Raw genomic sequence first — 23,163 nt, 5'->3', positions numbered from 1 at the left:
ATCAATGGCACTAAATCGGTCCGTGGAGTGCTTCTGTTGTTCGTGCCCTTTCGAAAAAGGTAACCATGACACCCAACCAAACGAACAAGCAAAGCACCATTATACACTCAGTATTACCAGGCTAGGAACATGATGTATCGTATTTCAAAAGATTTAAACCTAAAATAAAACGACTCTTAAAATAACTCAGCTTATCAGTGTTGGTCCATTCTGTAATATTTAGGTGCATTCTGCTTTATGTTGCTTCAATCTGTTCGCTTTATGTAACGGTTATCTGAATGGACCAGCTCCCTTAGCGTTGGCGTCAGCTACTAGCTTTATTTCCACAAACAGCCTTAGATTTCATATTAAGAGTTCTAAAATTAGTTACGTTCGTCGCTACCGTCGCGGTTTATTCTCCTAGCTGTGTGTGTAGTCACCGTAATAAAGAGATAAACGAAGCCCTTGGTATGCGACTGCATCTCACGCGGTTTTATGCGATCATATTGCTGTAAGTCTTTCAGAAACAACAAGAGCGAGCTAGAAGAGTGAATAGGTAAACGAGTTAGGAGTACGTCGAGCGGGATCGGCGCAGTGGGGGCCGTGGCGCCGCACGGTCTGCGTCGGCCGCACCGCCGCATTGCCGCGCCGCCGCGCGTCCGGCATTCCCTCGCGCCAGTCCCGCGCGTCGCGACACAGCGCGTCTTCCACCCTCTGTTACCGATGCCTGCTCGCTCGCTCGTCCACCGCCCGTAGACGCTACTCTGTTCCGCCTAACGGTTCTTCATAACAGACTTTATCAGTGCGAGCCGCGATATTACAGTGCGACGTAACAAATTTTGAGGTACGAATGAACAACACGTAAGGATTACGTAATATGTTAGTGTGTGGCCAAATTGTGGGCTTTTAGTAAAGTTTGCATTTTGTTTGAAGGGAGTTAGTGTTCGTAGTGAATACAGAGCCTAGTTGTGAGGAGCGCGCGGGGCTGGTCGCGTGGCTAGTAGTGCGGCGCGAGCACCGCGCATGCGCCGAGTGCGCGTCGATCGCACGTCGCCCGCGCCCGCCCCCCCTCAGTTTGTTTACGTTCTTCGCAGTACGATTCACTTGAAATGAATGAAATGAACTAAATTGTACCTGGCATCATCATCATCTCCCGAGCCTTTTCCCAACTATGTTGGGGTCGGCTTCCAGTCTAAAAGGATTCAGCTGAGTACCAGTGTTTTACAAGGAGCGTCTGCCTATCTGAATTCCTCAACCCAGTTACCCGGGCAATACCGATACCCCTTGGTACACTAGCGTCAGACTTACTGAATTGTACCTGGTATTGAACGCATTTACTCACTAAATGTGACAAAATTATGCACGATTCGGGATTGCATGAAGAAATATATAATTTATATCATCTTCCGGTCAATCTCAAAGGTTACCATCGGACTAGCACGTCACTGGCTCGGTCACACTTGATATGCGAGTGCAATGTCAAGAGGTATTCGAAGACTGTTTGACATAACTGATAATTGAGAGTGAAGATATCTAGGCTTGGATGAAGTAATAAAGGAGTACTTCTTGTCCCTATGATTATAGGGTTGCTATTCCTTTTCTCTCAAGGGTAGAGAACATGATTGATATGTGTATTTTTCAGTAATTAAATGTCCCCGTCGCAAACGCATCATAAAACCGTATGCCGAAATGACACGGATAACAGAAGTACCTAATATAATATACCTAGCGAAATGCCGTATCCAGTAAGTTCAAAGACGCTACCCGAAGTCCGATCAATATATCGATTCTGTGTTATCTTATTATTTATTTAGTGTTTCATCAAAGTAACTATTCCGGGAATGCCTATTGTCTCTTTTACCAAACAAAAGAAACAAGAAATTGCACAAAACTGGACAAGAACAAAATAGTGCGGTGCCCGATAGTTCTCACGAAGGGGTTTATTCATATGCCTTTCATAACGCTTCATAATAATTCATTATAATATTTATATTATAAAAATGAATCCCTATATTCCTTGGTCACGTCACCACATGAACGGCTAGAGCGATTAAACTGAACATTAGAGGGAAGGTAGAAGAAGAAGGAAGCTTAGACTCAGGAGGACTTAGGATAGTTTTTGTCACCATCCGGCTACGAGAAGCCTTTATCTCAGGACCCGAGTGAAACCGCTGGCGAAAATTGCTTCATTTAAATTATGTCAAACAATCTTTTAATCGAAAAACAAGGATGGATCGGGTATTGAAATCCTATGCTAAGTACAACTGAGTGCCAGCGTAGTATGTAGCGCTACAAACGCTTCGTAGCGCTACGCTTGCTACGCCACGTTTTGTGAGGTTTTCGATAGAGGATGTCAAATGATCGCATATACAGTCTTTATACATCATCATCCTCCGAGCCTTTTTCCCAACTATGTAGGGGTCGGCTTCCAGCCTAACCGGATTCAGCTGAGTACCAGTGCTTTGATACAGTCTTTATACGCGATTTCTTTATTATCTTGCTGTATTTAGAGTTCAAAATTCATGTGGTCATGATTTAGGGTTCAGTGACATAAAAACAACGAAAAGTGCATTATTACATGAACGACTTAACAATCATAATATAATTATTGAACAATGTAGAGGAGTGAAAACAACGGTAACTACTATAAGTTATGTAACAATGTAAACTATGTAGGTTATGTTTTTTATTTTTTTAATGACTGAAGATATTGAACCTAGATACCTGATTAGCTACTGAACAAGTGGAATCATGCCTTGAAACGCAGTTTTTTGTTTTAGAAATTTTCATATTAGTTTCAAAGCAGTATATTTCACGTGATAATCCTCTATTCGAATATCTGAGACCCAATTTTACCAACAACATGAATGTTAGTTTTCTTGAAAAAAAGAAAATTACTATGAATTTAAAGTACGTAAATGTGCCTCCTGCACTTTATCTCTACACGCTCGTGTCGCATTACCGTGTCATCGGGCTGTGAGAGTGAAGGAATGGTTAGTGCAAATGCTTATGCACTATAATATATCTATACTAATAAAAGAGGAAAACTTTGTTTCTTTGTTCGTTTGGTTGTAATGAATAAACTCAAAAACTACTGGATCGATTTTAAATATTCTTTCACCGTTAGAAAGCTATGTTATCTGCGAGTAACATAGGCTATATTTTACCCTGGTGCGGGCAGTAGCTCCCACGGGACGCGGGTGAAACCGCGGGAAAACGGCTAGTATGTCATAAATTTCCTGCGCGGATGGGTAATCTCCTTAAATGAGAACAGTCGCCGTACCCGAAAATCAACTACGAGGCTATTATGTTAACCAAACGCATCCATTATACATTATAAGGTTCTTTTAAGGCGGTTCAGGAAACACCAGTATCTAAGCTGCACAGCATGTTCTTAATATTCATCTCGACTGTCAATACCTTCGGTATCGGTTTCTCTCAATCGATATCCAAAAATACCTTTTGCTCAACCCTCTTCTAAACTAGCTCACCAAAACTTTTCAGCTAGGGAAACAAGGTTAGGTTTTTTCAAGTATATTTTAAAAATAACTCCAACGGTCTCATCGTATATACTTAAGCAATTAGTTTATTTGATCTTTGCATTTGCAAAACGTGCTCATGCATGGGGTTATGCGGATTACTGTACTCCCTGTGTATTACTACTGGGCTTCACTGCAAACTACCGACCACTAACTACATTCGCCAGCAAAAAAATTGAATCACCCCCCTGCGCTATACAAATACAACGATTGCCAATGATACAATATTTACAGTTAAATGTTTATGGTCTCGTTTGAAAACTCTAGCTTTAAATTAATGGTAGAAACAAAAAAATCATCTTTATTTAAGACGGCAACGAAAATCAGGCGATTCCATTTTTTTGCTCTGGAGTGTATAACCTAAACTTTGTGTACATAATGGTCGTTTTGCCAGCAACACGAGTTCACTTCGCCGCGCGTAGCGTCAATAATGCGTGCGGTCTTGTGTCAATAATGCGCATGCGACATTCTCAGAAATTAGTTCACTTACAACCAAACGTCTAAATATAAACATGTTTATGAGTAGGTACTTGCCCAAGGTACTATGGCCCCCAGACCTTAATTATCTTCTGATGGACAATACATATATGATAGGTTAGTATTAGAGTGTATAGGGAATATACAAATACCTGCTAGCTTAGACTGACGGCCAATTCTCAGGTACCAGGTGCTAATACTAATACTAACATACATGTTTTGTCCTTCAGAAAATAAGTAAGGTTTGGGGGCCCTGGGATCTTGCTCTAAACGGGAAATTGAAAACCTTACCAAAAAACGTATTTGAGTCTTAGGTCAGTTGAACTAGAGGTACAATGTCAAAGACGAAGATCATTTATTTGCAAAAACACGAGTACATAAATGTACACGAGTACATGTTTTACCACTACCGGTGTCCATATATAAAAGTGGAAAAATACAATCATCATCTTCATCATCAAATGTCATCCCGAAACGTGTTAGTGCTCTTCAGAACACGAGCATACCAGTTGAAGTGGCTTAGTTACAACCCGCGCTCGTGAACGATGATCCATTTATTTTGATTGAATCACATTGTATAGTCACGTTTATAGAGTAACGTGTCCCTATTTTTGTCGGTAATCGCTTCCTACAGCTGACGCTGGGTACTGCACTAGAAGCAGATATAGGTGATAGTGAGCCTAAGTGGACAATTGATGATATGATTGTTTTATTGCCGGTTGGGTATACGCAGAACTAGAGTATGGTAATAGGGCGTGCCGGCCAGCAGTCGGCAGTCTCCCCGCGACGTGCGCGTGCGTCGTCCGCCTGCCCGTCGCCTGCGCAGTGCATTTTCCACTAACCTGAAATATAACACAAGATTGTTTAGTGGGTGACCCCGCCCACGCACCTCGTCCGGCTGCGCTCATTCTGTCCGAACGGTAAACAATTTGACGGCAATTTTATTAAGAGTTTTTCTTTTGCATTTTCACGAACGAAAATATTTTGTAAATACATGTTTTTATTTCACAAATATTTTGGGAATTATAAAAAGTGCTTGAGGATTCTTGACCACAATGTCGCATGCTGTTAATTAAGGGCCTACGTGTATCAGTAATGAAGATGAGATAGAAGCTAGATTGAAACGTCCGTCGTTTAAATCTGTTATGTGAGTTACACCGGAACATATTAAGAGGCAGTTAAACCTAATAGACGTGAGATTAATTTAGTTTCATTCAACTATCTCATGTAGATTTGGTTCGCATACTTGTATCTCTAAAGCTTTTTCAAATTGTATTGTGTAAATGGTGATATGGTCATCGAAGACTTGTACTTTTATTTGTCTTTTAAGCTACGAGACTGTAATCAATGCTATGTACGTACATACCCTTTCCACAATACTGCATAATATTACTAAAAGTTCTATTTGTACGTAGGCATGAGATTACCTTGTACGCCTTGACAGAAATTGACATTAGAGTACTTAGCTTAGGGAAGAAGTTTCTTGGGACGTGGGTGAAACCGCGAGAAACAGTTAGTATTAGACCAAGGCCTTACAAGATTCAAATTATAATGCTTCAGGTAGCAGCTTGGATTTTGTCTTACTCATTTTCATACTAACAGTTTAAATTCGCCGTAATAAACAATTATGTTGGGTAGAGCACCCACAATAGTTCACTCTTTCAACATCAATTAGCTGTCTGCAACATTTTTAAAGTAAAAATGTTGCAGACAGCTAATTGATGTTTTCATAATAGTTAGTTCATATTACATCTAATAATTGGGTCTTATACAAGCTGTCTACCAAACTAGCTCGACAGACTTGCTTTGCGTTTTTTTGTCCCTAAAGTAAAGGCCCTGGTTATTGAACATCACTGTCAATTTATGTGCATTATGCATCCAATATAAGAGCTTTGCTGCAACTGCGAGATGTGACCTATTTCCTTCACGAAATAAACAACCTGAAGTGCATTGGACGTGCATCTTTATTGTTATGTGCTATTAAATAATAGTTGAAGCTATTGAATACATTAGGTAGATGAGAATTGCGAGTAGGAATGACCTGAAGCTTTGTTTGTGCGTTGTTGTTATGTTACATTTACTCGTCTACAGAAGAGTTGTACCTAGAAGTAATAGCGGAGGTCTCGTGATAGGACAGGGAAAATTATAAATGATGGTAATGTGAGTGTGACAGTTCTCAATGAAAGAGCAATAAACGTATCAGTTGACCAATCTCATTCTTATCATTTAAGCTTAACCAATAAGTAGCTTAAGTATACCTACTTAAGATCTATGAACCTTAGCTCAAACTCCGTTCAAATAGAATGTCCAGAAACGAGAAAATGAGGGTAAAACAATAGCGATAATATCCTTCTCTCCCCTTCTTTCTGTGTTTTTTTTTGCCAATTCTTCTACAAGCATTAACACAAAGATACACAATTCAATGACGATATCACCTTACTGAAATACTTAGCTTTTTATAACAGTCGTGAGATACCTTATACTACTTATAGTTAGTACGTATCGTTCGTATATAGTAATATCGTATGTAACATATTGTCGTTATACATTATTATAGCTTTTCTTTAGAGTGCCGGCAATGATAGAAAGAATTAAGAAGTTCGTTTTATTTTTATGTGTAAACCCTCTTTGTAATCTCGTTTAAAAAGATGTACATAAGTTAGATTGTTTGTCTTGGTAATTTGGTTTATAGAGTATTTCATATTAAGGGGTAAAGTATAATGTAAAGTTCTCATTTGTGTTGACAGAAGATATCGCAATGATGGAAGAGAGCAACAAGTCGGAGACAGTGCACCTGCAGCCGGTCGGCGAGGGCGCCGGGGAGGGTTTCAAGTGAGTACAATGATTTGCCTAGCTTTGGCCTTAGGGCTGAGTCACACCGGAGTGGCAGCAGCCAGCAGTGACGCGGAGAGCACTTTCAGTGTGAAGTAATTGTAAACTTTAACTACATATAATAATAAGAAGTCCCTGCATGGACGGCACTACCACGATCTGCAGCAACCACATGTCGACAAGAATGCGTCGAACGCCTGGCTGCAGCGTGGAGAGCTGTTCCCAGAGACGGAGGCCTTCATGATGGCGATCCAAGACCAAGTTATTGACACCCGAAATTATCAAAAATACATTATACGCATCCCGAACCTTCCTACTGACACATGCCGACATTGCCACTCCAGCTCAGAAACAATACAACATATAACGTCTGCCTGCAGAGCTCTCGCGCAAACTGATTATAAGCATCGGCATGACCAGGTAGCGTCCATCGTACACCAAAACCTTGCACATAAATTTAATTTTATACAAAAGAAAACCGCATACTATAAATACAAACCAGACACAATATTAGAAAACAGCAGCCACCGCATTTATTGGGATAGGACCATTATCACCGACAAGACTATACATTTCAATAGACCAGACATTACACTATTTGATAAAACCAACAAAACCGCATATTTAATTGACATTGCCATCCCGAATACCCATAATATTCAATCCACAATAGCCGATAAATTAACCAAATATCAAGACTTAGCCATTGAACTTAAACGTCAGTGGCAAGCACAAACCATACACATAGTTCCAATAGTAATATCTTCCACAGGGATAATCCCCAAAAGTTTGCAACGCAGTCTTGAAATCCTGCAGATCCCGCTGTACACATCACACATCATCCAGAAAGCTGTTATATTGAACACCTGCCGCATCACTAGAAAATTCTTGACAACAACATCTGTATCGTCTACTTACTCCATTACATAACCCACCAATCACGCTTGGCTACGGCCCGTGTGGTTGGAGTTTCATTACCCCTCAATGGGAGACAAAAAAGTATATACCTTAAATAAATAATACAGGGCATCTGAGGCGGATGACGGGGAGTAGCGACCCCGCGGGGCTATATATCCGAGTGCTCCAGGGAGAGTATACTGTCCCCCATCTCCGGCTTGCCGGAGTGAAGCATGACGGGGGATAGGTCTCCCGCCTCTTGGCTTGCCTTCATCGGCCGGTCAGAGTGGAGTCGCTAGAGCAAGTTTAGTCCTGCTCGGAGGGTAGGTGCCTCGTGGTGAGTGGCGAGTGGGCCGGTGATGCTGGACCCACAGGGAGCGCGTGATCTGCGTTTAAAGTCCGCCGAGGTATCTTCACCCTTCTCAGCCGCTCATGTCCCTGTTGCCCTCTTGTTGCTTCTCAGTGACTGATTCCCGGGGGCCCAGTAAGTGAGTTGGCGAGTCTCCACCTGCCATTTTAACATGTATTTAATACATTGTCATCGGCAGGTGCCATAGTTCCGGTAGTTTCCCCATTCCTAGTCCATTAGCATCCCATCACAATAGCCCAAGTAGTTTTCATCCATAGTTAGCAATAGTTTAGCACAGAACCGGGGATTGTCCTTGGGTACATTTCTATAGTGTATACAGGGATAATCGTCGGTTTTGTGTCACCATTTCATTAAAGTTGTCTCAAAAGGGCTTCAGCGTGTTGGCTTCGGCCCCACGTTCGCCTCCCAAAAATCCGGGACTCTGTAGTCCCGAGGTCATAAAGAGACATACATTTATAATAATAATAATGTCGGGACACCTTTTTCACACATGGTCGGTTAGCCCCATGGTAAGTTATTAATTAACTTGTGTTATGGGTGCTAACACAACTGATAAACTACATATAGCTACATACATATAAAATAAAATAAAATAAAATAAAATAAGCCTTTATTTCTGAGTAACAATTAATTCTTAAGTAACATAATTTTTAATCGGTATGTTTTTCCTCAGTTTGTCTTTCGACATAGGCCTCCTCTAATAATTTCCACGTATCCCTATCCCTCGCAACTCTCATCCACAGTGGTCCCCCAGTTCCTTTTAAGTCGTCTTCCCAGCGTCTTGATTGTCGACCTTTGCTCCTTTTCCCATCCCTCGGGTACCATTCACTTATTGTTTTTGTCCATTTCCCATTTCTATCTCTTAACATATGACCTGCCCATTCCCATTTCAGCTTCTTACATATTTTCCATGCATCTTTAAATTTAGTTATTTGTTTGATATTTTGTAGTCTTACCCTATCCCGTCTTTTTACTCCAATTACACTTCTCTCTATTCCGTTTTGGCATACATTAATTTTTCTTGTTTGTTTTTCCGTTAATGCCCACGTTTGGCATCCATATGTTAAGCAGGGTAAAATGCACGTGTCAAATACTTTCCTTTTCTCTTTTAATGGCATGTCTTGATTCTTCATGATCTCACTTAGAGACCAATATCTTTTCCAATTATTAGTTATCCTTCTATCAATTTCCTTTTGCATAGTATCATGTGGTGCTATTAACTGTCCAAGGTATATATATTCTTCTACATAGTCTATTTGATTCATATTTACTCTTATATTGTAAGCTTGTGAGCCGTTAGTCATAACTTTAGTTTTATCTGTGTTCATTGAAAGTCCTACCTTCTTGCTTTCATCCGATAATTCTTGCAGCATGTGCTCAAGTCTTTTTGGACATTCAGAAAATAGGATCAGGTCGTCTGCAAATCGGAGGTGGTTTAAAGTTTCGCCGTTTATATTAATTCCATAATTGTCCCACTCCAGATTTCTAAATACCATCTCTAGGGTTGCCGAAAAGAGTTTGGGTGAGACGGGGTCTCCTTGCCGAACACCTCTCTCTATTGGGAACTCTTCTCCTGTTGTTTCCAACCTTACTCGTGCTTTGCTGTTCGAATATATCTTTTTTAGTATTTGTATATACTTTCCTTGTATTCCCTGTATTTGTAGTGCTTCCCAGATAGAATCATGTTCCAATGAGTCAAACGCCTTATTGTAGTCCACGAATCCTAGGTAATATATTTTATTGTATTCTTTATACTTTTGTATGACTTGCCTCAGTACATGTATATGATCTACAGTTGAGTATTGACTTCGGAAGCCAGCTTGCTCTCTTGGTTGATTGAAGTCTAGTGTCGGTGTGATCCGTGACAGAATTATTTTTGAAAAAACTTTATAAATGTTTGACATCAGACTGATTGGTCTATAATTACCTATTTCACCTTTATCTCCTTTTTTATGTATCAGTATTATTGTGGAAGTAGTCCAGTCAGCCGGGATACTTTCAGTATCTGGGTCATATTCAAAAAAATTGTATATTAAAACGTCCAACAGAGTTATTCTTTTTTAAAAAATAGCTACTGGCCAATTACTCTTAAAAACAGAATAAACATTTATTTCAGCATTATGAAAAACAAAAATAACGCTCCATAATCCTCAATGAATGATTAATTTTAAAAGAAAACTACAACGTAGAACATTTGTTTTCATATAAGCAATGCGTGTCCACATTCTTGGCGCGACATTTAAAAAACATTTTATTATTCAATATTAGTGTTTTAACTGACAAATAATTTATTTCTTAGCAGAGCATTGTGGAACCTGAAGGAATTTGCTAAAATTATCATGAAATATAACACGCAGAATTCAGGAATAATTAATTAAAGCATGTCTTGATTTCACTTCATTTCTGTTATTCCTGTCTGTTACGTTAGTAATTTTAATCTTTTTGTAGTAGTTATCAAAATTATTTTACCTAAAACATTAGCAACTGAACTGTCAAAAGAATCGACGAATCAAAAATGTTCGGTAATTTTGTTAAGCGCAACAAGCACGAAATATTGTGGTGCAGTGATTATTCGACAGTTAAAAGTTACTTATTACTGTGAGACTTTTAAAGTATCGGTAAGTACTTTTATTGTTTTATAACTCAGTTTAGAATAAATGTATATTGATACTATCACTGTACTATACAAGTTTCGTATAAAGTAAGAATTAGCATTGAAAAGGAGATTTTTTTAGATTAGACACAAGCAGTTTATTCATATCGGTTATCATATCGATTACTTTTTTCTGTGACGTAACAGACATGAACGGTCAAGGTTTGTTCACAGTGTACGTACCGAGATAAAAACGTATTTAATCAAACCTACCACTTTTCTTTTCTATTTTATAACTTTGTAAAAGTATCTTTACGAAAAGTCGACATGGACATATTAAATAAAAATCAATCCACAAATAAAATTTAAAACTTGAACATGTATTCTATCGTTATAGATTTTTACAATCGATTTTTGCAGGTAACATCATGTATTATAGTGGGATAAGTTTGAGATAGTTGAGAAAAATAATTTTACCTACTTAGCTACGTACTTACTAGGGACGGCTTTAGTTTGGGTATAAGAATTACTGTGGGGTTTGTTGTAAAATATTTAATATTTACGTATTAAGGTTTTTTTTCTTCACAGGCAATATGCTACTAACACCAGCTCAACGACAGAGAAATTATAGAGAACGATTCGAATACTACTACCTACCTATTTTCTTTTAAAATTATGTCGTTGTATACTAACCCTAATAATTCATCTCTGTTGCTTTTCTGTTATAATAATATAGCTTTCCTATCTGTTTCATAGCCGTTATTTACAATTATTTTGAAAACGACCCATCTATAATGTCATTGAATAGGTTTGTTAGTATCGGAGCAATCGCCGGTGCGGTTGTCATTAGTATTTCGTTCGTTATCTGGTCTGTTCCTGGAGTCTTACCCCTTTTTTGGCTATTGATTGCTCGTATTGTTTCACTTAGTAATATTCTTGGTACTTCTGGTAGCTCATTCTCCTTTACAATACTTTGGCAGGACTTTAATTTGGGTTTGTTGCTCTGGTACAGGTTTTGGTAGTAGTCTGTAGCTATCTTTATTATCTCTTGTCTTTTATTTGTATACTTTCCGTCTTGATTCTTAGCTTGTAGCATCCAGTCCTTTTTTATGTTTAATTCCTTTAATGCCTTTTTTATTCCACCGGTTCTTTCGATGTGTTTTATCAACGTTTCTTGCCTTCTTATTTTTCTATATTTCCTTATATTTTCGTTAATCTTTTTACTGATTACAGATATTTCAGAACGGTAATCTTTAGTTTCCTTTCTTTTTATTAGTTTTTTCCTCTCTTCTAGCAACTGATATGTTTCCTCTGAAATCATCTTATTCTTCTCTATGTTTATTTTTTTTCGTTTCTGTTGCTAACAAGTTTATGAATTTGTCATACTTTGCTTGAATTGGTTCTGTAGCTTCTTTATCATTATTTCTTATTATAGCATGTAGGTTAGATATCAGTTGATCACTGCTGCCTGTGCATACTATACCTGTTTTTCTTTCATGAAATTTCCTTGTATTCTTTATAGGTGCACCTGTTAGCCGTGCGCGAATCATTTTGTGGTCCGAATCAAAATCTAAGTTGTGAATAACCGATACGTCTTTGAAGATCCTGGGTTTGTTGGACATGATGTAGTCAATTTCGTTTTTGTATAGTCCACCTGGCGAATACCATGTCCATCTTTTTGTTTCTTTTTGTTTATTTTTTCTTATAGAATTTATTGAGAACACGTAATTTATTTTCTAAAGCGAAAGTGATCAGTCTGTCTCCGTTTTTGCTTCTTTTACCAGATCCGTATTTTCCTACCGTATGTTTTTCATCAATGCTCTTACACGATCCGATCTGCCCATTAAAGTCACCCATTACAATAATATTTTTATGAGCGTTTTGAATTGTTGTCTGTAGGTCTTCGTAAAATTTTTCTATTTCTTTTTCATCTTCTTTTCTGGTTGATTCTATTGGTGAGTATGCTTGTATTATCGTCCATTTTTCGTTTTTATTTAATGGCAGTGCAATGTTTAGAACTGATATTCTCTGCGATATGCCTTTTATTTCTTCGATTCTGTGAGCAAGCCTTTTTTTTATGAGAAAACCAACACCATATAGACCTTGGGTCTCGCCTTTGTAATGTAGGATGTAATTCCCATGATCTTCAATTCCTTCCCCATATCTTCTCATCTCACTGGTTCCTATTATATCCCATTTTATGTTTGCTATGGCTAGTTCGAGTTCATGAAGCTTTTCCGGAGTTCGTAGTGTTCTCACATTGAAAGTGGCTATGTTTATGTCTGACGTGGATTTATTAATCATTAGAGGGTCGTGGTCTTCATCCCCCACGAGGACCAGTCGGCTTGGGGGTGTGCATGTGTTTTTGTTTACTTTAATATTTTGATTTGCATTTGGGTTCCGTTTCCGATCGTGTTTGTTTAATTGCTATTGTTTAACCCCTGCTATGATACTTGAGAGAGAATTAGATCGCCCTCTCATCATGTCAAATGCGTTTATCCTATTGTTTTTGGGCCCGTTTATTGCCTGCTGTTTTCTTGGTTGTGTCTCAGCTTGGGGAGAAGTAGAAGTTCCTCGCTTTCTTTTATCATTTGCAGGAGTCTTTTCTTCGATGACGAGTTTATCGTACTTTATATAGGCAATTTTTCCTTTTTTCCTTTCTTCTATGAGCTTAGGTTGTAGTGCTTTCCTTTTTTCCATAGTTTCCTTTGAATAATCTTCCGTTATATATATTTCTTTAAGTTTCTTCTTGTTTTTCATTATCTCACTTCTTTTCCATCCACTGTTCAAGCCTAGAAGCGTAGGTCTTGGTTTCTCACCCTTGTTTGGTTTTCCTATACGGTAGATTTGATTTACGTCGAATCCTTCTATTGAGATATCTAATTCGGTTAAAAACAGATTTTTTGTCTTTTCAAGTAACTCTGATGTATTCTTTTCATCTTCTAATAGTCCATGAATGATTATATTGTTACTTTTCTTCTCTCTTTCCAGATATTCGACTTTTTTCTCCAAGTTTTCAACTTTAAGTTTTAATTTTTTATTTTCTTCTATGACAGGTTTTAATTTCTCCTCCATTTTTTCCATTATTTTATTACTCAGCTCCTCTGTTTGTTTTTCCATTTCAATTTTCAGTTCATCGAAAAGTAATTTAAATTGACCTTCCATTTTTATTTCTGCGTATAAAGAAACGGATTTTTTTTTTGGCAACGATACAACTTTCCGCCTCGCTACTTGCTTACGTATAGGAGCACCGTGCTGCTCCCCTCATCGCTGCCACTGTGGTGAGGCTGTCACCAGCCTCGGACACCACGGCCTGTCGTGCAGCCGCAGTGCGGGCCGTATTGCCCGGCATGCAAACATCAATGACATTATACGTCGGGCTCTTGTTGCCATCGGGGTACCAGCTGTATTAGAACCAAACGGCTTGGCACGCGACGACGGTAAGAGACCAGACGGCATGTCGTTATTCCCTTGGAAGATGGGTAGGCCTTTAGTATGGGACGCAACCTGTGTCGATACTCTTGCGCCATCACACCTTCCAAGTTCTGCGTGCTGTGCTGCTGCTGCCGCTGCGGCTGCGGAGAACCTCAAGCGGCGGAAATATAGTGGCCTTGTCGGAAACTATATTTTCGAACCGTTTGGGGTTGAAACCCTCGGGTCGTGGGGTCCGAATGCCCACATTCTATTTAAAGATCTCTCAAGGCGGCTGGTTGACGCTTCTCGTGACCAGAAGGCTGGCTATTACCTCGGACAAAGAATCAGCATGGCAATCCAACGAGGTAATGCTGCCAGCCTCTTGGGCACGCTCCCAGTTGACAGCGATGGGGACGAATTTTTTGACGCTTTTTAGTTGTTTGTTTTACTAGGATAGTTTTTGATTTTTATTGTAAATATGTATTGTAAATATCTGTGTAAATAAATACTCAAAATACACTGAGGTGACTAATGTCACTGACAGTTTTATGTGTTGGCACTACTGCTGTATGTAGTCTATATTGTCTATTGATAATAATTCTAACCTCGAAATTTTTATGTATTTTATTCTTCAATTTTCTTCATAGAAGCCGAACAATATGTGATAGTTCTTATTGTTAACTTTCTCACTTCACTTATTTCATCTTTAAATGTGATTTGTTTGCGTTAACTGCCACAAAAATGTATATTTTTTTTGAAAACTTTACGGAGCACCGACACTGTAGTGTTTACGTCTCAAAGACCGGAAACGAAAAAAGCTACATACATACATATTTATAAATACATATTGTAACACCCAGACCACGGCCAACAAGCATGCTCATCACACAAATGTCGACCGAACCGGGGATTGAACCCGGGACCTCAGGTTCGGCAGTCCGGCATGGTGACCATTGCGCCATCGAGGTCGTCGTATGTACTTAAAAGATCAGTATCGCTTGAAAAGATTGAAAAGGTCGCCTCTGAAAGCCGCTGCCATTCCGGTGTGGCTCGGACCTTAAGCTCATACAATTCCACAGGACTCTGAGCATCCTTTGTTCCATATACATACCCAACAAAACAATTAAAAATTGTCTCTGGAAATGGCGAAGTTTTAAACTTACGTGTTGTTTCTGTACCGCAGGGATTCCGCATCAGAATACTATGACCCGCACGAGCATCGGCAGCTGCCCAAGCCTACCAAGTGAGTAATGTCGCTAAGATGTATTCCAATTAAACTCCCTCATTCTCACACACACAGACATTTAATGATTACTTAAGTTTAGTGACGGATAGTCAAAGAAATCCTTCTCTTGGGAATGGCTTAAGTAACCATCAAATATCTCTGAGTGAGGGGGTAAGTCCTTAACTTGACATTGTAGTCTTCAAAAGAATCCTAGCGTTTTAAAGTGACGTTCATATCTTTGCAGCAATTGGGAGACTTTGGTGCACTTGTTGAAGTGCAGCCTGGGTACTGGCATTCTGGCAATGCCGCAAGCCTTCGCCCGCGCCGGCCTCGTCACCGGGATCCTGGCCACCATCATCGTCGGCGCTCTCGTCACGCACTGCCTACACGTGTTGGTAAGCACTGCTCCATCATCTCCCGATCCTTTTCCCACTATGTTGGGGTCGGCTTCCAGTCCACTGGATGTGGCTGAGTACCAGAGTTTTACAAGGAGAGATTGCCTGTCTGACCACTTCAACCCAGTTACCTGGGCAATATCCCTTGGTTAGACTGGTGTTAGACTTACTGGCTTCTGTCTACCCATAACGACTAAATACTAGGTCTTCTTGGAACCGTCCGTGTTAACAATGAGTTTCTTTGCAAGAGTATTAAAACGAAAATGTGTTATCAGAGTCGGCACAGACCCGAACATCCACCTCAGATAATGTAGAGTATTCCTCTGTGTAGCCGCTCACCAGGTCTCTTGTTTGTCAGGTGCGGTCTCAGTACGCGGCATGCAAGCGGCTGCGCGTGCCGCTGCTCACGTACCCGCAGTCCATGTCGGCGGCGCTCGAGGCAGGCCCTCCGCCCTTGCGTCGCTTCGCTGGGTCGCTGGCTACCACCGTCGACGTCTTCCTGGTCGTCTACCAGCTCGGGATATGCTGCGTCTACATCGTCTTCATCGCTGATAATATCAAAAAGGTCAGAGACTTTTTACTTGCGACAATTTTATTATAATTTCTCACATCATATTGAAGAACTTTTACTGGATTTTCTCATTTTGATTCAGCAGTGTGTTATTAACAGAAGTAGTAAACATTTTGAAGAACCAATGTATTGTTATTCAAGACTATAGAAAGACATAATTTCCCATTATCTACGCCTGTTACCTTGAATTGGCTGCATCTCAATTTTACACGCTTTTTGAGTATATCAGAAGTGGCGCGGTGCGACCACGCGGCAATGGCCGGCAAGGTGCGCGCGCGTGGGATCGCGGCCGATACAATTGAGTTAAGTGGGGCGGCGTCGTGGCCACTTCCTTACGTCAATATTCATCAAGGAACGATTCCGCCGCACATGGTTTCATGACGCAACCGGTTACATTTAATAGCGTTTAATGGCTCAGGAATTCCACCTTTCACCTATGTAAGCCGTGATTGTTTGTAGATGGTGGATCCTTACTACACGATGGCCGTGGAGATCCACATGCTGATCATCTTGCTGCCCCTGATCGCGTTCAACTTGATCCCGAGCCTGAAGCTGCTGGCGCCGTTCTCGGCGGTGGCCAACGTGCTGACGTTCGTGGGGCTGGGCATCGTGGTGTACTACCTGCTCACCAACAAGAAGTCCGACGCTCCGCTGGACCTGTGGGGCTCTCCGTCCACCTTCCCGCTGTTCTTCGGCACCATACTGTTTGCGCTGACGGCTGTCGGAGTGGTGAGTAATTTCATGCGTTATTTTAACTTATAATGTTTATTGCCAAGCGATTTTATCGAAGCACATCTAATAAATTAATTTAAATTATGAAATCGTGATGACATGATTTAATGAAACTTCGATGACTTGTCATAGTATACGTAGTAAATGCGACAATTGAGTGCATTGGCATGTAATTCATTGCGACTTCGATGACACAGATATTGCGTTGCGAACGTAATCGGTTCCGATACCTGTCTAGTCTTAGTTTAAAAAAAGTTAATTCACAAATTATGCACGTAAATCGTAATTGTAACTTATCGACACAATTTAAAGCCAAATTATAAGCTTTCTTTCCTTCTATTTTGGCGCCTCTTCATTCCTGAAAGTTGGCCGTCAGCGTTTTTGTATTCCACTACCCGGCTTTATGCTAATGTGTGTTATAAAACTCCGTGTAGCCTAGATTAAGCTGCTTAGCGCTGCGAAGAAAAGCGTCTTCAGTGTGTGTCTCCTTTACTCCTTAAAACCTCCTCTTTGTTAATTTGTACAAAAAAGCTGTTGGTGTTCCTTTGTGAATCCTAATATATCCTACTAATATAATAAGTTTGTGAGAATGTATGGATATATGTTTGTTATTCTTTCACACAAATACGGCTGGACCGATTTGCTTGAAATGTTGTATGTAGATAGGTGATACCCTGGATTAATACATAGGCTACTTTTTATTAACACACCACGCGGACGCGTCGCTTATAAATGAATAAATGTTTGTCGCAGGTGATCGCTTTGGAGAACAACATGGCGACTCCCAAAGCGTTCGGGGCACCATGTGGCGTGCTCAACAGCGGGATGGTGATCATAGTACTGCTATACGTGGCAGTGGGAGCGCTGGGATACGTGTTCTGTGTCTCTGAGTGCAGCGACTCCGTCACTCTTGACCTGCCCCAAGGAGCGTGAGTATTCATTTGTTTATTTAAGTTCTATGGCCGGTTTTGCGGGTTACTGATAAAGTCTACGATAGCCTATTATATATATCAGGAACTTATCTCATATAAAAAAATAAGTTTTGGATTCGCATGTCCCGTTAGAAAAATTGGGCAGAAATTATAAGCAGTCTTTATATATAGCAGATATTATCAACTATTAGATAACTAACTGACAATTTATCGGTAACCAGTGAAACCGGGCCCTATTGTTTCTCTAAGAGTGAGTAGCCCCATTCTACTAAAAGGATAAACAAACCATAACCGTGAAATTGCCCACCATTGGTCAAGTCAGCGATTTGATAACTGAAAATGTTTTGTTATTTTTAAACTTCAGACCATAAAATATTGTGAGACCAGATCGCGCCCGACATAAACTGAAGTATAATATGAATTTACCGTTTTACCTCGCGACTTCCACCTTAATTAGAATGGCCGCTGGTCAATTGCACTAATTAAGGACACGACTGTCTGAATAACTGACCAGTATACTTAGCATTAGGTCAAGATGTTTTCCATTTTTATCGACATAAATATCACAATATAGGTACGTACTATATAGGTATCATAATGATAATGATGTTGAGGTGCTCCTAGAAGATAATCTGCCACGGCGGCTGTTCTGATATAGGTAGATCAGCCAGCTACGCATAACATATCATAGTGCACAAGCATTTCCGAAGACACAGGTGCCCCCAATATTGAGAAATTTATATGAAAGATCAGGCGTAGGACCGACATTTATCTACTTGCTCCCCGATAGTATCATATATATCATCATCCTCCGAGCCTTTTTCCCAATCACGTTGGGGTCGGCTTCCAGTCTAACCGGATTCAGCTGAGTACCAGTGCTTTACAAGAAGCGACTGCCTATCTGACCTCCTCAACCCAGTAACCCGGGCAACCCGATACCCCTTGGTTAGACTGGTGTCAGACTTTCTGGCTTCTGACTACCCGTAACGACTGCCAAGGATGTTCACTGACAGCCGGGACCTACAGTTTAACGTGCCATCCGAAACACAGTCATAGTATCATATATATATAGGTACCTATAGGGTCCGTAACTTTTTATGCGAGAAAAAGCTAGTTTGTGCTTGACCCTAATAGATACGAAAAATAAAGATTTAAGACAAAAATTGTATCCTCCCACAATTGTGCAATTTATACAAGACACGAATGCATTTGCAGCAAACTCGTACGACAAATTATTACACACGCACAGATTCATTCGTTCACTTCGTTACGCCGAATGAATGACACACATCAACCTAATTTAAAACACATTAATTTGTATCACAGCTGTTAACTACACTTCAAGGCGATTCGGAACTGTAGGCATAGTTTGTGAATGCCCCGCTGAACATTCATTGAATGATCATTGACAAATTGGGTTTGGTATTTTTTATTTGAGCTTCAATGAATCAGTATTGACGTTGACAACTTTTATCGTTTATATGTTGTACCTACATCTGTCTTACGTGAAGTAATTCGTAGAAAGTTTAAGTTGATGCTCTCACGGCGGTGAAATGGATGTCATGTTTTATTTTATTTACTAGGGACAAAAAAACAGTTACATGTTAAAATTACAAAACTATGAGTAACAATACAAGTAGGTAAACATATAACCCACACCATTGACCATGGGCTAATAAGTGCATTCGTTTCTATGAAATCTACCTGAAACTTACATGAACACCGCTGGTTCGCGCGGTTTTCTCTAAGCCTTTACTAAGCTTCGGACCACTTCGGAATCTCTCTTCGGAATCGAACCGCCGGTATCCGGGGAGTATTACGGTTGTTCCAAATATACAATTACAATCTATCCGTTGATTGGCTCAATAGATATCGAATTTTGATAATAAGCCCCATACGATACGAGTAATGTCATATTCGTAGTAACTTAGTAAGTAGTAAAGAACACCTGATACTATAAACAACAGACCTATAATATGTTTGTCTGTGTGGTTAGTGCAGCGTCTGAGTGGGCAGTCGGCCGCAATGACGCGCAGGAAACCGCATCATGCTCAATGAACCAGCATGGTCATCTGATCATCCATTAACCACTTATAAAAATATTATGTAGGAATTCATACATAATGTATTAGAAATTAATATTGTTTGAGAAGGCAGAAGAAAACCCTTGCACCCAGCTGAGTTGGTTTCCAGTTTAGAGGGATGCAGCTGCATCCCAACATAGTTAGGAAAGGGCTAAGCCCGAATGTGACGAAAGTGAGATGACGCTTTCACGGTTGACAGCTGAATAGATAACAATTTGGATGTCCTCGTGAACTTCATAGTTGATTTCTATCCAGGTGTGGGAAGTAGTTTCCTCAACACGCAGCGTTACTTTTAAATCAAAACACACCTTCTTATCTTGTGAAATTACAGGACATCCTACCATTATTCAATACTATAAACGTCTAAGCTTTGTCTTCCTGTAAATCAAAGAAAATTATGATAGCTAACATTGGTAGTACTTCATTATCTTGCACGTACCTAATGTAGCCTTTTTCCAATTACGCATATCTGACCTCCAAAATCAAGTAACGTTTGCAACCCGATACTTCTTCGTACGACCTTTCTAATGACAGCCGGAACCTGGTGGGTTTCGGCTGTCATTAGAATAGTTCGGAGTTGGTACTATTAGAGTTAATAGTAACTCCGAAACTTAGAAGAACTAGTTATGTCAAGATGGTCTCCTATACACAGACCGACCGCGCCAAGCATCTTATGATCGTTCAATCCGCGCGTTTTTGACATAAATATGATATACATACCTATGCATATCTTTGATGATTTTATTTTGTAGTATACCTTCGTTTTGTTATCTCAAAATATCAAGGTAATTATGTTAGTACTATTGTACCAAACAAAAGTCGCATTCTAAAGGGTTCCTTCCACTTTTTCAGACTAGCAAACAGCGTGATAGCAATGTTCGCGATCGCCATCTTCATCAGCTATGGTCTTCACTGCTACGTGCCCGTCGAGGTGGTGTGGCGCGGGTACCTGCTGCCGCGGCTGCAGCGCTCCGGCACGCCGCCCGCACGTCTGCGCGTCGCGGAGTACGCGCTCCGAGTGGTGTTATGTCTGCTTACCTGTGAGTTTTTGACTAGCACCTTCTTGCTGTTTCCTTAGTACAAATTGATGATCATGGTGACTTCTAGATGATTATAGGCCATGTTGGCATCAGCCATGGCGGCTGAGACAACTGCGCGGACTCAGGTGCACTCACTATTGCTTTACTCTCATAGCCTGAAGGGGCGGTAATCCGCTCGATAATCAATCGCGCGCAGATAACCAGTAGCAATGCATTCATTTACTACCTTCTAACTGCCTTGTTGGTCTCGTGTGCAGCAAGCACACGGCTGCTGTTCACGAGGTCTCGGGTTCGACTCCTGGGTCAGGCCGAAAATTTCACAAAACAGCCCGGAATAGAGAGTGCACCTGAGTCTGCGTAAATTCTTATGCACAATAATAATGCCCTGCTTAGCTGGCTGATCTCCTTACATGAAAACAGTCGCCGTAGCCGACAACTAGCTACAACACCATTATTATCATATTCTCGCATGCATGTTTCCCCAGTAGTTACATTGTAAAGGATTATCGTGGCGCGTTTGAGATAAGTTTTTCCTATGTATTCGTATGTTCCATTTGCTCTTTTTTAATAATTAACATACGCCTACACACACTCTTCGAGATCGGAACTGCTGATTTATTCGGAAGAGTAGCCGCGGTCCTTGAACACGAGGGGTTCCAACAGAAACGTCACACACATATCCCGCGTTTGATGATTGGACCAAATATTCGTCATACCTAAGTTGTTTTTATCATTGTATATATTGTGAACAGTGCAGTGATAGAGTGTTGTGGTTGCAGTCGTGCTGGCGGTGGCGGTGCCGCGGCTGGGGCTGTTCATCTCCCTGTTCGGCGCGCTGTGCCTGTCGGCGCTGGGCATCTGCTTCCCCGCGCTCATGGAGATGTGCGTCTCCTTCCCCGACAAGTTCGGGCCCGGCCGCGTGCGACTGCTTAAGGATGTACTACTGTTCATAGTGGGCGTGGTGGGCATGGTCGCCGGCACGTATACGGCCCTCTTGAGCATCGTGCGCTCCTTCATGCCGCCCGACACCGAGCCCCTGCACGCCTAGTGCGGCCCTGGCGAGACCTCCTCGCTTCACCTCGCGCGCTTCGACACCCACCATCCGTGCTGATAACATCGGTGTTTCTGCTAGTCCGCTGGGCGCGTTACTCGACCAAGCACTTTGCTAGTCCACCGGCTACGTAGCCAGCACCATACAAGTAGTGTTCTTGAGTACGATAGATACGGTGATAGCTGATCTCGCACAGCTGCCGCTTTTGTTTCGCATTAGTGCAGTGTAATGCCGTCGGCACAGTCTGCCGGCTCACTACGAGTCATCTCTGATTGCCAAGTTAAGTTTGAAATGATATTATATTTCGATCTTTATATTGTTTCAAAATTTTATTAATATACCTACTGTTATTGTTTTCTATACCCACTGTACCTGCGTTTATTATTTTGTAATTTTAAATAAACGTTTGTTACGATTTAATTGGTGTTTGATTTTAGATACTTTAAAATGTCCATGGTTTGTTGTCATTGATCATGTATGTAGGTATTAAGATAAACTACACAGCTATTCTGTATAGTAATCTGTGGATAACGTGTTGAGAAGTATACCTACTCGTTATATTTATTATAAGCTCTATATTATGTGCCTACTGTGTAATATACTGCTGTTTATAATTCTTATCAAATTAAATAACATTTGACGCCAGCGCCGCGTAGCCACCAACCCCTGTACTACGCGCAGGAGGCTCGTAGCAGCTACGCGTAGCATGGCTACGGGCCGTGCTACGTCGTCACAGGGAAAGGTATAGGAATAAGTTGAATGTATGTAATTACGTGAGCTTAATTTTTCAGTATTTTGTGCTTATATCGTATCAAGCTTTCATATGATATCCAGACTGACGACCACTTTTTGTCTAAGCTATCTTTATAGTCGAAATGGCAAAAGTTATTAATGTACTGTCTCTTCCACTCTACTCAACTGCATAATTCCAATAAAATTAATTCGGTTCTTTTAGGTAATGTTACTGTCGTGAATCCAAAGACAAATAAATGTATAATGCAGGTAGACAATACATGTTAATCCTACATATTT

General features: G+C 40.5%; 1 protein-coding gene across 3 annotated transcripts; it reads left to right on the top strand.

The window, feature by feature from the left end:
- Nucleotides 1-572: 572 nt before the first annotated feature.
- On the top strand, nt 573-22,551 carry LOC110378187 (proton-coupled amino acid transporter-like protein CG1139). 3 transcript variants are annotated; one of them, XM_021337340.3, is made up of 9 exons: nt 573-823; nt 6,743-6,827; nt 15,285-15,344; nt 15,571-15,721; nt 16,080-16,286; nt 16,752-17,021; nt 17,778-17,953; nt 20,893-21,080; nt 21,860-22,551. In XM_021337340.3, the coding sequence occupies exons 2-9, from the start codon at nt 6,754-6,756 to the stop codon at nt 22,126-22,128; spliced, it is 1,395 nt and encodes a 464-aa protein (XP_021193015.3). In that variant the 5' UTR covers nt 573-823; nt 6,743-6,753; the 3' UTR covers nt 22,129-22,551. The 3 variants fall into 3 exon arrangements, with proteins under 3 accessions (XP_021193015.3, XP_021193014.3, XP_049694994.2); XM_021337339.3 differs by lacking the exon at nt 573-823 and adding an exon at nt 4,576-4,915; XM_049839037.2 differs by lacking the exons at nt 573-823; nt 6,743-6,827 and adding an exon at nt 14,679-15,073.
- Nucleotides 22,552-23,163: the final 612 nt, after the last annotated feature.

The sequence above is a fragment of the Helicoverpa armigera genome, chromosome 1 (genome assembly GCF_030705265.1).
Source record: "Helicoverpa armigera isolate CAAS_96S chromosome 1, ASM3070526v1, whole genome shotgun sequence".
Classification (NCBI taxonomy): domain Eukaryota; kingdom Metazoa; phylum Arthropoda; class Insecta; order Lepidoptera; family Noctuidae; genus Helicoverpa; species Helicoverpa armigera.
This window is presented reverse-complemented; position numbering and strand designations above follow the sequence as displayed.

Bases quoted from the DNA above. Each gene is read 5' to 3' on its own strand.
- LOC110378187 (XM_021337340.3), top strand. From the start codon at position 6,754: ATGATGGAAGAGAGCAACAAGTCGGAGACAGTGCACCTGCAGCCGGTC. The intron at 15,722-16,079 runs GTAAGCACTGCT...CTTGTTTGTCAG, and splicing joins CGCACTGCCTACACGTGTTG to GTGCGGTCTCAGTACGCGGC. The intron at 17,022-17,777 runs GTGAGTAATTTC...TGTTTGTCGCAG, and splicing joins CGCTGACGGCTGTCGGAGTG to GTGATCGCTTTGGAGAACAA.